This window comes from Corvus cornix, chromosome 2 (assembly GCF_000738735.6).
Source record: "Corvus cornix cornix isolate S_Up_H32 chromosome 2, ASM73873v5, whole genome shotgun sequence".
Lineage (NCBI taxonomy): Eukaryota > Metazoa > Chordata > Aves > Passeriformes > Corvidae > Corvus > Corvus cornix.
This window is the reverse complement of record NC_046333.1, coordinates 23159617-23174436: the sequence shown is the minus strand read 5'-3', so window position 1 is coordinate 23174436 and position 14820 is coordinate 23159617. Positions and strand designations below refer to the sequence as shown.

The 14820-nt window shown below is 42.1% G+C and overlaps 1 protein-coding gene across 1 annotated transcript in view; it reads right to left on the bottom strand.

Moving 5' to 3' along the window:
• The window catches only part of RAMP3 (receptor activity modifying protein 3), a 41092-nt gene extending 26272 nt beyond the window's left edge, over positions 1-14820 (bottom strand). Inside the window, exon 1 of the mRNA XM_039549245.1 lies at positions 14665-14820. Within this exon, the coding sequence (XP_039405179.1) occupies positions 14665-14716 (52 nt within the window). The 5' untranslated portion in view covers positions 14717-14820. The remainder of the gene's footprint in view (positions 1-14664) is intronic.

The following is a 14820-nucleotide window of genomic DNA, read 5'->3' as shown; positions in this document are numbered from 1 at the left end:
TGAAGAGAGGGTTTACAGCTAGAAAGAGCCAGGCTGACCCAAGTGTCAGTGAGGTAAGCTGTGAAAAACCAAATACTGAAATAAAGGCCTACAGATTAGTGCTCACAAATCCTGCCACCCACAAGAAAATGTGCTTTTTGCATTTTTTCATCTGCTCATAACAAAGTAACACAGGATGTTTTTCACTATTCTCAATGAAATGAGTCTGGATACCTTCAGAGAAAGGTAAAACAGCAATTCAGATTACCATGTGCCACCCCTCTATTTTCTTTGCTCTGAGTTACTCAACTCATAACAAAGATTTAATCAGGAGACTACAGCATGCTGGCTATGATAGCTTACAAAAAAGCTTTCCAGTAGCTCTTTTAAGACGGGGCAAGCTTTTCTTGAAAGGCTGATGCCATGATGTCTCTCATTAGAAGATTCATAGAGGAAACAAAATGGGTCAGTGTTGAAAGGTGTTATCAAGATCCCAAAATAAAACAGTTGCCATGCAATCCCACCTAAACTAACATTTAGTGAGAGAAAAGGAGGTTCAGTTTAACTGTACTAGCTGCCTGAACTAGCTGCTCACCTTTTTTTCTACATACACGATAGCACGTATGATCATCCCTAGCATCAGCTGAATCAGATGGGAAAGGAACGACCAGGTTAGAGCCAGAGCAAGAGGTGAAGCAAAGTATCATCAAATGAAGGATGAGGAAAAGTAGGTCTGAAGGGGTTTTGGAAAGAAAAAGAGAAGATAAACAAAGTAGGAGAGAGTAATGGAAAATAAGAAATCTGAGGGAAAAAAACCCAATGTTTTTATTCACAACCTACTTCAAAATCCTGTATATGAAAAATCTCATCCTAGACCTTCACTAGAACCTCTTACTATCTACTCTCTACTCTCCTTTTGTAAAAAGACATTATTCTGACACTAAAAAAGGAGTTCAAAATGAGATTCACAGCAATATGTAAATTTACAACTGGAGTACATGACAGGGTAACTGTCCTGTAATTCTGTCAAGTATATAAGCTTTTCCTGTGAAACAGAAAAACATTTCTCAATGTTTATTTTTCTTCTATACTGCTATTTTTCATTGATATTTTTCCCAGAGGCTTAAAAGAAGCACTGAATGTCTGTCTTACAACTACTTCAATAAGTCTGAAGCAGCATATGACTTCCTATATGTTCTTCACCTTTCTCCAAACATGTTTTAAGAATAATTCTGAAAATCTTGTTTAAGTATATGAGTGGAATGTTAGAATTTTCCCTTGTCTGAATGTTTCTTCAAGATGCTGCTATTAGTGACAGGATAGTAAGATTTTTTGAGTGGCTCCCATACTTTCTCAGAATAATTCCTATTTTAACAGATAAAACTGCCGTATGCACCTTTTAACCAGCAATTACAGCAGCATAATACTGTGCATAGTCTTCAAAATGTGATGTTTATTCAAAACATCATTTTCATCAATCATAATTTTCATAAGCAAAAAGAACATTTAAGGACCTCAAGTTAAACCTCATGTCAAGAGCCTACATCTGTATCTCTTTTTAAAGGCAGTCCTACCAATTACCATCATTTAATCTTTATCTACATCAGGACAGATCTCCATTAAAAGTTATGTACTAAGCAAACAGCTGCCTCTCTGCAGAACTTAAGTTTCATTGATAGCAGCACATAAATGTGCAAGAACTGTCCTGACATACAGTTCACAAAGGCAAGTAAAACCAGAGTTTGAAATGGGAACTGCTCCTCTGCAATCATGCATGTATGATTTGCTGGAAACATAGGTGAGAGATTAATACTCTAGCAATATAATTTTGTCATATTGATCAAATCTCAATACCCACATTTTTTTATAAACCTGATTTTAAATACTGAACAAGCCAATCTTACAGCAGTCTAGTGTTTCTCCAGGTATTTAAATGCTGAATAAAGCTACCTGTTGCACAGGTGCTATTAAAGATCATGTTAAATTCAACAATCTTTTATGCAAATCCCAAGTCATACCATTACAGATGCTCTAGCAGGAATGCACAGACACTTCAGGGTATCTAATGCTAAAGACATTCCCCATGGAAATGACTTCTCCTATGCTCTTACACAATGTCAAGAGGCATCCTACTACATCAAAAAACACTGGTTACAATTCGGGTAGGGTTCCTTTATTATCTATTTCCTGGGCATTCATAATTTCAAGAGATTCATTTCACTACTGTCCATCTGAATACAGAAGGACAAGATGAGCTAACACAAGCATTACATGGTTGCCTTACAAAGCCTTTTCTAAAAGTCCTATATTGGGGTCAAGTGAAATGTACGTGGCCAAAACACCACATACTCTGAATAGGCTAAGAAATCCTACAACTTCATGGGAAAGCCCAGAAAGGTCCCTGTTTAGAAGCCACTATAAAAGTGGAAGGAAAGGAAAAATAATCCTCTTGGTACAAAAACTAAACCACCTGTCACTCTTTAAATAACTCTCTGCACAATATACATGGCTCAGAAAGTCATCTTTTGTTCTCAGCTACCAACTGTCCTTTTGACACTTCTTCATAAAAGCAGTGGGATGCGGAGAGGGCGACAGGGACAGGACACAAGAACACCATCACATAGTGTGAAAGCAGCCAAGGAAATGAGGCAACTGAAGTTCAGAGACGGGCAATGACAGGAACTCAACACAAAGGAAGGATGCCAGGAATAAACAGAAGCTTGCAATAAATATAGTACTTGAAAAAAGTGTCTTCACTTGCATTCAGAACTGGCCCAGAAATAAAAACGTGTCTCAGTGTATGGAGTGGCAGGAGTAAGGTAAACTTACTGGCAGGGTGCACTGATCTGTCTCCAGGTCCAAGAAGTTTTCTAGAGAGTTAGCATAACATGGAATTCAGCTTTGCATTATCTCCTGCTTTGATGCTGAATCCTTTTTAATACCCTTTTTATCCCTTTGTGTCAATGGTATGGAAGATACATATATAGCCATGGAAATGTAACATCCAAAACTAAAAGTGCAGTTCATTGCTTACTTTATCACAGCTTGAGGCACTACATTATTGCTTTTAAACTGTGAAGGCAATTTCAGACTGTTAACTATTTGGGACATTGGAGTCTTCTTCCTGCAGAGCGAGAAAAGCATGAAAGAAAGCAATTTAAGCCTTTTCATTTCATTGGTACAAATCAACAGGGAACGTTACTGAGGGCATCAACTGTTCAGACCCATGGTGGTTCAGAGTTCCCCAGCTTTCCAGTGACTGCAAGGAAATGTGACCATTATTCTGAACTCATGCTTCAGCTGAGAATCTTTCAGAGTAGCAGTACAAATTACTGTCCTTTACATTGTTTTGTGAAGTTCTTAAATCATTGCTGGCAGCATATTAATAATGCTCCACAATTTCTGAACAGTCTGTCTACTTCCAGAAGTGCTGGATGGCTTTTCTACTACTTTGAAACCGGCGTGTTTTATTTAAATAAATATATAACCAGTATTTTTAATAAAATATTTATTTCTCTATTCATAATTATTTATTTATCAAATAAATAATTAAATAAACCATACCAGTTCAACAACTGACTTGTGAGGGGATTTCTTAGCTGTACACTAAGATCTGTATTGTACTGGAAGTTGCATGGCTCAGCTTGAAATTCAACAATGTTTTCTTCAAGCCTTTTCTGTTCCATTACATTTTTGATGAAGCAGTGTGTAACTGAAATATAAAATACTTTTTTTATATAGCTACTGACTTTCAGACAATGAATAAACTAAATATTCCAACAGCAGAATCAACTGCTTGAAGTAAACTCTCTTCACACATTTACAAAAGTGGTATACACAAATGTGATCCTTTCAGAAAGTAAAACTGAGGAAGAGTAAGAGGAGTACATTTGCTTCTAGACTAGGAAGAAATCTCTGGCATTAGAAACTGTTTAAAGATGACATTTAGCAACAAGCACAGCATCACCAGCTGGTCCAGGGGAGTGATTGTTCCACTCTAAGGTTATTCTATGGTTCTATGACGTAAGGTGAAAGGAAGAGAGTTCTAGAGGCTTACACACATCAGGAGGTCCCTACAGTTAGCAGAGGCAAGCACAACTTTCCTAACAAATGCAAATTCACCGAATTAACTTCTGTGTGTGTTATCTAGGACATAAGGCAAAGACTGTTATTCTCCATGTATCTATGGGCCTGCCAAAGGTTTTGTGCTCCTTGTTTTCATGTAACTTCTGCCTGCAAGACCTGGTCATCTGAGTCTCGGCATACAGTTGCCACATACATGTTTAACATCCAGAACAACACCAGACCACAGCTCTTCATGATTTATGACTACAGATAAGTACACTTCTAGCAAATTGAAGTGACAGACCTTTTTTTCACCCCCTAAACATCTCTACTTCTTCAGGTTCACTACAGACTTGTGAGGTACTGCTACTGAGGTCTCTATTTTACAGGAACTATGGAAATAATGACAGAACTAGGAAAAAATCTGCCTAAGGTTTTAAGCAGGAACCAGCATCAGTCTTAACTGTGAGCCAGTAGCAGTCGGGTGCCACTACCTATTTCACTATCTCCTCTCAGAAAATGTTACCAAAGCAACTGAAGAACATCTCCCTGACCAAGAGATAATTGTGAAATGTGTCAGCTGTGCAATTTATGGGAAAGGTACATCAACTAATGAGAGCATAATTCTGATTCATTGACCTCAACAGTGAGATAGCTTGCAATTACTATTGAGAGACACACACACCCGAGACCATGTAAGAACTGTGGCAGCCCCTGAAGCTGGCCATCTGCATCCAGGATCTCAGCTTGCCACTGTACCACCTGATCACCTGGAAGCACATATTTGATCTAACAGCTGCTTATTATTGCAACCCAGCTGCCTGTCATTAGTCGAAAAGGCAGGAAAACATACAAGAAAATGTGACGTGACGTAAGGTTTCTCTATAATAAGGAAAAAAGTCAGCACAATACAGACTTTATTCCATACCTAACCACCTGTGAAAGAGTGTAAAGCACCAGTCCCCCAAGGCCAGCAGAGGGTCCAGTTTGCGCCTGTGAAGCAGTCTGAAAGACAAGTCAAGCAATCTTTTTTTTCTTTTTTTTTTTTTCAATAACTTTGGGAAGGGGAAATGACCCATGAAGATTTCACAGACAAGGGTCACTGCACACTCCCTCCTGAGGAAGTGTTTAAAACCATGGGATACTTGAAGACATTTAAAGTTCCTTCTTCCCTTGACAGGCAGGACATTTAAATCAAGATACTACCACCATAGAAGGCCCTGGAAAAATATTTTTTCCCCTTTTCTGACCAGACAACAAAAATCCCCACCCTGCACATCCACCTTTTCTTGATGCTGCATGTACTCCTCTTGCAGATTCCTAATGCTGTTACACACCACGTTGAGGAATTACATCAACATGATTCCAGTGAAGTCATGTTTTCTTTCAATTCTATGCCTACCATGAAATATTAAGTTGGCCTGACCATTCAAATGTGGGTTGTTTTTCTCCAGTAGCCCAGCTTGACTACCAGGGTTCCAGAGCCCTGGATACTCACCTAACATGATCACAGAATATTTTAAATGACACATTGCCAAGAAGAACTCACAAGAACAATAAAACACTTAACAAAATTTCAGAGCTTCACATGTCTATTTATACTGCTATATATGTCCCTGCTCATAGTAGGTGTGAGTGGCTTTTCACAACAGCACCCTTGTTCCAAGGAATAAACACTGAAAACAGATCCTTGCATGGCAGCATGATCCCTGCACACCATAATTTTTCCTGGGCATATACAGGTGTATAGGAAACTGCAAAGCAACAGATTCTGGCATAGGAAATTACTTAGGCCAACCTAGAATGATCTAGTAAATCATCCCACCAGGTGCCCATCAAGCCACTCAATCACAGCCTTCCTCAGTTGCACACGGGGAAGGAAAATATAATGAAAAGCTCATGGGCAGGGATAAATCACTTAACAGCTACTATCATGGGCAAAACAGACTCAACTTGGTAAAATTAATTTATTGCCAATTAAAATCAGAGTAGGGTAATGAGAAATAAAACCAATTCCTAAAATACCTTTCTCCTACCTCTCTCTTCTTCCCAAGATTAATTTCACTTCTAATTTCTCTGCCTCCTCCTCCTGGAGCAGTGTGGTAGCCCGTTAACCCCCTGATTCTGTGATGCCATGTTCCCCCGTTCCCTCCCTGGCCACTCCCTCAGTTTCTCCCTATTGGCTCCTGTACCCCAACCCCACCCAGGGACCGCCCCTGGGCCCCTCACAAAACCACCCCACGTCCAGACCATGAGGTCTCTCTCTCTGCCTCCAAGGGTGCTGGGACAAGATGTGAATAAAGCCATCTTACCGCCCCCATGGGAGACCCTTCTCTACCTTCTTCATCACCACTGCTAGCTGCCGGAGCCAGATCGAGGGGCTGTCCAAAATGGACTCTGGGATGCGACTGATCGCATGGCCCTAGGAAACCCTCACTGTGCTCTCAGGGAGCTGCAGCCTGCTAAGCAGAGTCCAGCGGCTACAACAGAGCAGTGCAGGGGGATGGGGAATGGGGCTGCAGTCAGTTCATCACACATTGTCTGTGTCACTCGTCCTTCCTCAGGAGGACTACTCACACTCTTCCCCTGTTCAGTGCTGTATCCCTTCCACAGGGGACAGCCCTCCACAAACTTCTCAAACATGACTCGTCCCCATAGGCTGCAGTTCTTCGTGAACTGCTCCAGCCTGGGCCCTTCCACCTGGCCTCAGGTCTTGCAAGGAGCCTGCAAACTTCCCACAGGGTCACAGCCTCCTTTGGGCATCCATGTGTTTGGGTGTGGGGCCCTCCAGGGGCTGTAGGTGGATCTCTGCTCCCAGATGGTCCTCCATGGCTGCAGGGGCACAGCTGCCTCACCCTGGTCTTCACCACACGCTGCAGGGAATCTCAGCTATGGAGATCTGTTCCTGGAGCACCTCCTCCCCCTCCTTCTGCACTCACCAGAGTTGCTTCCCTCACATGTTCTCACTCCTCTCGTACAGCTGCTGTTCTGCAGCAGCTTTTTTCCCCATCATAACTATGTAATCCCAGAAATGCTCCCACTGCCACTGATGGGCTCAGCCTTGGCCAGCAGTAGATTCAACTGAACAAGGTTGGTTATTCTCTATTCATCTATAGAACAGCAGTGTTTGTTTAGTTCCAACACCATCAGTGGAGCCTGCAAAACAGTTTACCTAAATCGGCCTGCTTTCACAGCCTCAGAGATGTTCTTAGCCTGATATTTTCTGTGGCTTTGCTCCCATATGGCAGGCAAACTTTTTCATCTAAAGCCTGAAATCCTCCTAAGGATTTTGGAGTCATGCAAGAAATAAGTAGAAAGGGGAGTAGGTAAGAATGAGTACTCCCCTCCCTCTAGTTTTGCAAATGTGTCAACAATACTTTTACTCATTAAGTTATTGTACTAGTTTGAAAACAAACCAGTGGGAGGCACCAAGTCAGAATAACAATTTAATGGGGAAGTTAAAAAAAAGAAAAAAACTAAAAGAAAACACTGGTTCAAACTGACAGAGTCAAGATACAACCTGAGTCCCTGTTAGGCAGGGTGGTGGTAGCAGTCTGGTAGAATGGTGGCTGCAGTCCTCTGAAGTGGTGATCCTGTAGAAAAAAGGGTCTGCTCTTCCTCAGAAGGTCCAGTGGTGGCTGTGTAGTTCCTGCCCTCTGGAAATCCAGTGAAAAGGTGTTGTCTCTGGTGTTCAGAGTCTCAGATTATGTCCACGATGGGATGCTTGGTTCCTCCCTCTGGGTGGAGCATCTCACAATGGGGTGATGAGTCATGAGGCCAAGTGTTGATTAGGCTCATTAACAGAAGATAGTCCAGAGGGAGTTATCTCTGAGTCATGCGGCAGGACATTGATGGGCCATTAACAGAAAGATAGTCTGGGAGGAGGAGGCAAGGAAACACTGCCCCACCTGATTTCAACACCTCATGAGGATGGTAATGGAATACACTGCAACCCAGGACAGTTATAAAGAGCCTGATTTCCTACAAGAGGTGTTCATTTCACATTGTTCCTACCAACACTTTTTATTTCTTCAACAAGTTATTTTTTTTTCTAAATCACTGCATGATAAAGTATGAAGTAGCTGGGAGGAAAAGAAAACCTAAATATTGCACAGGCATATTTGCCATGGAACAGCATGAGCTGTATAGCATCAAGCATCCTTATGGTGCTGCAGTGCACATTCCACCTGTTCTGTACTGCTCCATCAGAAAGGTAAGACAAAGAGGAGTTAGAACGTACTTAAACTTACTGAAAATAGGAAGTCTAAAATGTCACATTACTACACAGAGAGAGATTCCTGTCCCTATTTCAAAAATATTTAAATCCAAGAAAAGAGCACTAACATTTCTTTCCAAAAATCTTAAAATACAGAAAGAAAACAAGTATTTTGAGGAGCTTAATTTTCTTTTGACCTTTATTTTGCGATGCTCTGACTTCTTTGCTATTTCTGGTTTACACTGGAGCCAGTTAAATCGAAACTGGACTGATGCTTATTCCAGCAACATTATCTACTTCATTGTGCATCACTAAGTGTTTCATAGTAAAAAATTTCCACCCCAAACATAGCCTTGGAAGTATGTTGAACAGCGACATTTACTAATGGCAAAGGCTACCATTCCTGAATGCAAATCTAGTCTAGGTCCACTGGTCAAAAAGAAGAGATTTACATTATTTTTTAACATGATACACTAAGTTCTGACTTTGAGTTAGCTTGAAATATGGATTTAGCTCATAAAAAACTAAATATTGATCTGCTTTTCTAAAAATAAAATAGGAATAGAGGAGATTTCACACATACTGAATGACAAGTGATGACTCCATGGAAATAAAGGCTTTGAGCATCTCTTCACTGAAAGCCAAAACAAATTTATTTTTCCTATTTCTCTTGGAAACATAAACTTAATGCTCTATCATTGTACGTTTACAATACACATTGCTAAATACATTTAAAGAAACCTCTTCTAATATTAAACTGAACAAGTTATATTCTTGGTACATGGAGATCCTTGAGGAGTAAAGCTGGAACAGCTCATGAACTCCAGAGATGTGGAAAGACAGCACTACACTTGCAGCCATTTGCCAAAAAAAAGCATGAAGAGAAAACCTCTTCCACAGGCCCATGTGGCTACCAGACAGCAAAACCCTGATGCGAAGGCTGAGATCACCTTCGAGCAAAGGGCCACCTCCACTCCAAAGCTACAGAACGTGTGTCTGGGTATCCTGGAGACAGCCACGGCTCTTCAGACAACACTAACTGCAAGCACTCGCATGACGGTCACGGTGCCACATCAGGAGAACAGCCCTGAGGACACTCCAGTCACAGAGCGTGAGCAAGAGAGAAGATTACAGATCAAAGCTTAAGTCCAAGTGCTGAAGTCTCAGAAGAAAGCTGAGCTTTGTGTCCTATGGATGACCACTTGAATTACTCCTACAAGGTTCCATTTACTTTTCCAATATCTCTTCACAACATCCTATAGCTGTGAAATCTCTTCCCCTTTCTGCTAAAGGCAGGAGGGCCACCCAGAACAAAGGCCACACCCCTGTCAAATCTCAAACTATGTATTTTGAGACAACAACAATGCAATAATATTTTATAAAAATCAGAGTCTCTAGCATCAATCTCTCCGGACACAAAAGGATGCAAAAGAAATCTGTCACTTGTGACATTTGGAAACAAAGTGATTTCACACAAGAAGTGACAGTCATTACTGGCCAATGTTAATTACACTACAGTGTTAATTCTGACACTGCCCACAGATAATGCTCTACAAAATAAGGGCAAATTAGTCACATTTATTAGAGTGTGAAAATCTTAAGACAGATGCTTTATTGTAGGGCCCAGTGCTTCTGTAGAATCCTTTGCTTACCCAGCTTAATCTGGTTAGATGCAAACAAGACGTGCTTTCATCAGCCTGGTGCTCTGCTAGGGCCCCAGCAGCGCCCACCACATCTTCCTCTTCAGGTGAGAGTCCCCCTGGCTCAGAGCATGGGGGAGCAAGTGACATCCCATCTGCAGAATGCCATCAATCTGTCTCCGTACAGGCAAAATTCTGTATTCCTGGAGATAAACTGAGGCCATGGGCTGTTATACAGACATGCCCCTTGTCCATGACAATATGGTAGATCATGTTAAGCTGCTCTGAAGACAACAAGGGATCCACTGTACCCTTTGGATCATTTATAACAGTGCCACTGCATTTTCTTTCTAGGTTTTTAGCAAGGTAAAAAGCTGTCTCCTCTTTTCAGACTGGTTTCAAGGAAGCCAACACATGAAGGGAGATTAAGCCTAAAACTTCTGAAAGGGCACCTTCCTCCTATTCCACTTTCTACTCCTTTCTTTCCTCATACTTGCACATTTCCACAGAAGACCCAAGACTCTTTCAAGCAGCTTTCAGGTTGCTCTACATATACATTCACATTAAAATAATGTCAATATTTTCTGTTTATATTTTCCAGTTTATGTCAATGCAAGCCTGGCTGTGAAGAGATTCTTATTTTAGAAAAGGCAGGCTGTTTTCATAAAACATTTTTACAATTCTATTCTGAAATAAAATGGTTCATGTGACAGCTTTCACTAAACTAAAAGGGTGTGAATTAGAACAGGTTTCATCATGCTTGTGAAAATTAATCTCTCTCTGAGCCCTGAATGAGAGCACAGTTTGCTTTCTTCATGCGTCTCTCAAGTACTAATTTCAATAGCCAAGACACAGATGGTAGCAAATGGTGTTTTGTAAGGGACTACTCACTGCATTTTTTTCCTTGGTAAGGCAAACTGAAAATTGATTCATTTGTCTGCAATTCAGGCCATGAATCATCTCAGTTACCAGCAGACAGGTGGGAGAAACTGAAACACAAACTGTACGAAAACTACTGGTGGTGCAATGTTTAAACACAACTCAACTGACAAAACCTCCCATAGCTCCCCTTGAGCTCATGCTCAAGACCCTTTCCTTAAAATTGTGTCATTTGTGTGTACCTGCACCTATAGCAATACCTGTCTGTCTCAGTGTAGAACTCTATCTCCACTTCATAGCCTCTGGTGATTTCCTTCATAGGCAAAAACAAACCTACAGGCAAAGCCCTGAGGCACCAAAGACATTTCAAACCTTAACAAGGATGTAGATAGTGAGATCTTACCAATTTAGGAGAAAGAGTTTACTAGCTAAGTGGTTTCCAGGATTAGATCTCATTGTTGTAAATCAGTTTTTAAAAGCCCTTTTTCTTCTCCATACTTTCAGCCTGGAGTTACCTTCAAAAATGGAGTGCCATTCCTCCTGGGGCCTGGGACCAAGCCAGCTGAGATGGCATTCAATGCTCTGTGCTACCACCTGCAGTCCACTTGCCACCACATGGACAATCCTACCATTCATCCACTCAAGGACACTGGTATGAACCTGTCCCCTGCTGCATGTGCAGACTTAGGAAAGAAGCAACACCTTCCTGAATAAAAGAATCAGGAGACACAAACACGGTGACGGGTGGTGAGAAGAATGCCTGGATCCAACAGCAAATTGGAACACAGGCTGCATTTTACACCAGATGCTTTGCTTTCAGGATGGACGTTGGTGGGGTTTGCTGCCTGTCTGCCTGCTTGCCTAGTGTGAAAAATCATGTCTTTAGAAAATGAAACATCATTTTGGTAGAGAAGTGTTTTTGTTAGAACTCTGTGGGTCTATCTCAAAATAAGATGTTCTGCTTTGCAAAGGTTTATTTGTTTTACACACACACACTCGTCTATTAAATTCAGAACTCCTACAACGGTATTCCCTTTCTTTGTTCCACCCTTTGCTGCTGCAGAAAAGCATGATATTCATAAGAAAATAATGGAAAACAAATCCCTTGATTTGATTTTCAAACTTTAACCCACTAAAATTGTTTCCTGTTGGATTTTTTTTTTCATCATTGGAATCCAAACACTCCAGGAGTTACAGATGCCATGTTCCACATAAGGGGAGCTCAGGACCTTACAGAATTTGGACTTTTATACACAGCATTTTCATTATTGTTTGCAGATGAGGTATAGTCTTTAAAACAGAAAGTAAAAATGTAATTGGGGCCAGGCTTTGTTTCCAACTGTCCAGTCACTCACCTCTGACCAAAATGCTAAGCTTGGCTACCCCCTGTGAAAACAGGATTATGAAATGGAAAAACCTACAGACAATCTTTGAAATCTGCATACAAGAACTGTGCTAGATAAGAACCATACCAGCTGTCTTGATATAGGTTTATATTAATATACTGAGAAAGGTTACTCTAGAATTTTAAAAAATACCCAGCTTTACTCTCGTAGCATTTTGTAACTCAAATACAAGTAGTACCACTGAAATTCAGGTGTTACATAAAGAATGAAGAAGAAGTGTTTGGGCAGAGATACCGAAACAATGACCTGTGTAAAAAACCCACTTTGTCTGTTAGAAGCCCTTAAGTTTCTTCTTTCCTCAGTTTCCATACATAGAAGTAGAATAAGAGAATTTGGCATGATGGTAAATACATCATTATTTCTTAGATTATTTCTTAGGTGCTTAGACTCCACAGTTAGTAGCTGTCTTCTAAGTATCTTAGAATACTAAGCAAAGCAGAGGATTTCACCTGACAGCTGGTGTTTCCAGCTCTGCCCCATTCTGGATGTTATCAGCACTTCACAGAGAAAGCAGAACTGATGACGTGCCTGTGTACCAGGTACCTCAGCTGATGCATTCTTTCCCCTCCACACCCAGCAAATGCAACTTCTCCTACAATCACTGAGTGAGCGCACTGCCTTTTTTTGCCATGCTCACTAAGGATAGACAACACAGCAGGTAGTTATGCAAAGAAATAATGTGTCAAGAGTCCTAGGCAGAAAGATACAGAAAGTAGTGGTCTGAGGTTACAGGAGTACAGACCCCACCCAGATGGGCTTCTCACTGCCTTTAGGGAGCTAACACTGAGGAACTGTGGCAAGAGTTTCAGCGTAAATGATAGAGGTCATAGCTTAAGACAGGTCTCTTGTTAATCAAAAGAAGCCACTCAATTAAAGTAAAAATCTTTCCAAAATAACTGGTTTTAAAACTGTGTTTGTATTCTTCAAGAAGAAATTTAGTTTTCTACCACTTTAGGCTTTTCTCATTTAAAAACCTGATTTCACATCATAGAACCTTAGGGTTTTCCTACTAGGAAATCAGTCTCATTTCATTAGTTGTTAATTATATCTACCCTTTCCAATTCCAAGCAAAAGTAATGCATTATCAGTTAAGAGATATCCTTAAAATCTTTTGTGTGTGTGTTATTCTATTAAGAATGGAACTAGCACAGTTAAAAATGTCTAGCACAATTGATTTATCTGTGCCTCTCTGGTGAAAAATGCCTTTCTGTAGCTCCCTGAGCCACAGGGACACTGACCTTCCCTCTACTCAATCTCTGAAAATAAATCTCCAGTGGTCAATTTTGCTTTGCAAAAATCACAGTAACATCAAGACGTCTCCCCATACAAAAAGATTATTGCCTAGTTCCCTAAGTTCAAGACTGCATAAATCTTTCACGTGTCAAGACAAGTATTGGCCATTTTTTTATCCCTTTTCAGCTGAGAAGTAACAGAAATCTGAGCAACTAAGGTAAGATTTTAGCATTCCTCAAGCCACAGAGAATCAGAAACTTGTGCATGTGACATGTCCTTCTTTTGACAGATCAGGTAAGGACAATGCTACTGAACACTTGAACACAGTCGATACAACTGCCCATTTGTTTGCAGGTCTTTTCATAGAAAGATGTGCAATGTTTACCAGCTTTGTACTTTGGAAGGGGTGTAAAATAGAAAACAAAGTTCTGAAGTCCTCAGATACATCTTCTAATGGTACCAGGCCTGATTTTTTGTCCCTTAAAGTGTGACTCACAGGGAATCAATTGCATCTCTTAGTTTACTGTTGAGTGAAGAAGATTGGAACAGACTTCTGGCAACTTTTGATGACTGCAACACATTAAATCTGAGAGCCCTAAAACTATCTACCTAACAAAGAACAATAAAATAGTTTTTCTAGCAGCTGAGGCACTCATAAGGGAAAGAGCTGAAGGATACCTGTGCTTGATAACTACGTGCTTGGAACGCAACTACTCTAACAGGAATCAGCCCTTCAGTCTGCAGGAAAAAACCTTCCCCAACAGCCAAACACACCTCCCCAGAATCCATACAGGATCCCAGACGGAAAGCCTGACTAACGCTAGAAGTTTGAGATCGTTTTTCCTGGGGCCTGCGTGCCCTGTTCGGGGACTCCCCTCGGCGATGGGTGGCTGCCGTCGGCGCGATGCTGGAGGGGACCAGCGGTCCTGACGCTGTGCCCGGCCCCGCCGCCCGCCCAGCGCTGCCGAAACGCTCTCGCTGCGAAGCCGCCGCTCTGCTCGGGATGGAGAGCCCCGGAGGGAAAGCGATCCCCGCTGCATCCCGACCCGCCGGCAAGGGACGCCCGGAGACCCCCTCCCAAAGGGACGATCTAGCCCAAAGTTGGGGTGCTGCCACCTTTCCCGAACTTCAACCCCACGCCCCAGCAGAAAGCAGTGCCCTCGGGGGCCGCGCACACGCGAGGATGCTCAGCCGGTCCCGGTGCAGCAGTCCCGGGGCGGGAGCGGCCACCCCGCCAGCCACTTACCCCAGAGCAGCAGGACGGGGAGCTGCCGCCGGCGGCTGCCCTGCGCCTCCATCCCGGCGCGGGCGGCGGCGAGCGGCCGCGGGGGACGGAGCCCGCATGGGGCAGCCGATCCACAGCCGCACAGGGCCCGAACCCGCCTCAGCCCGCCCGCCGGGG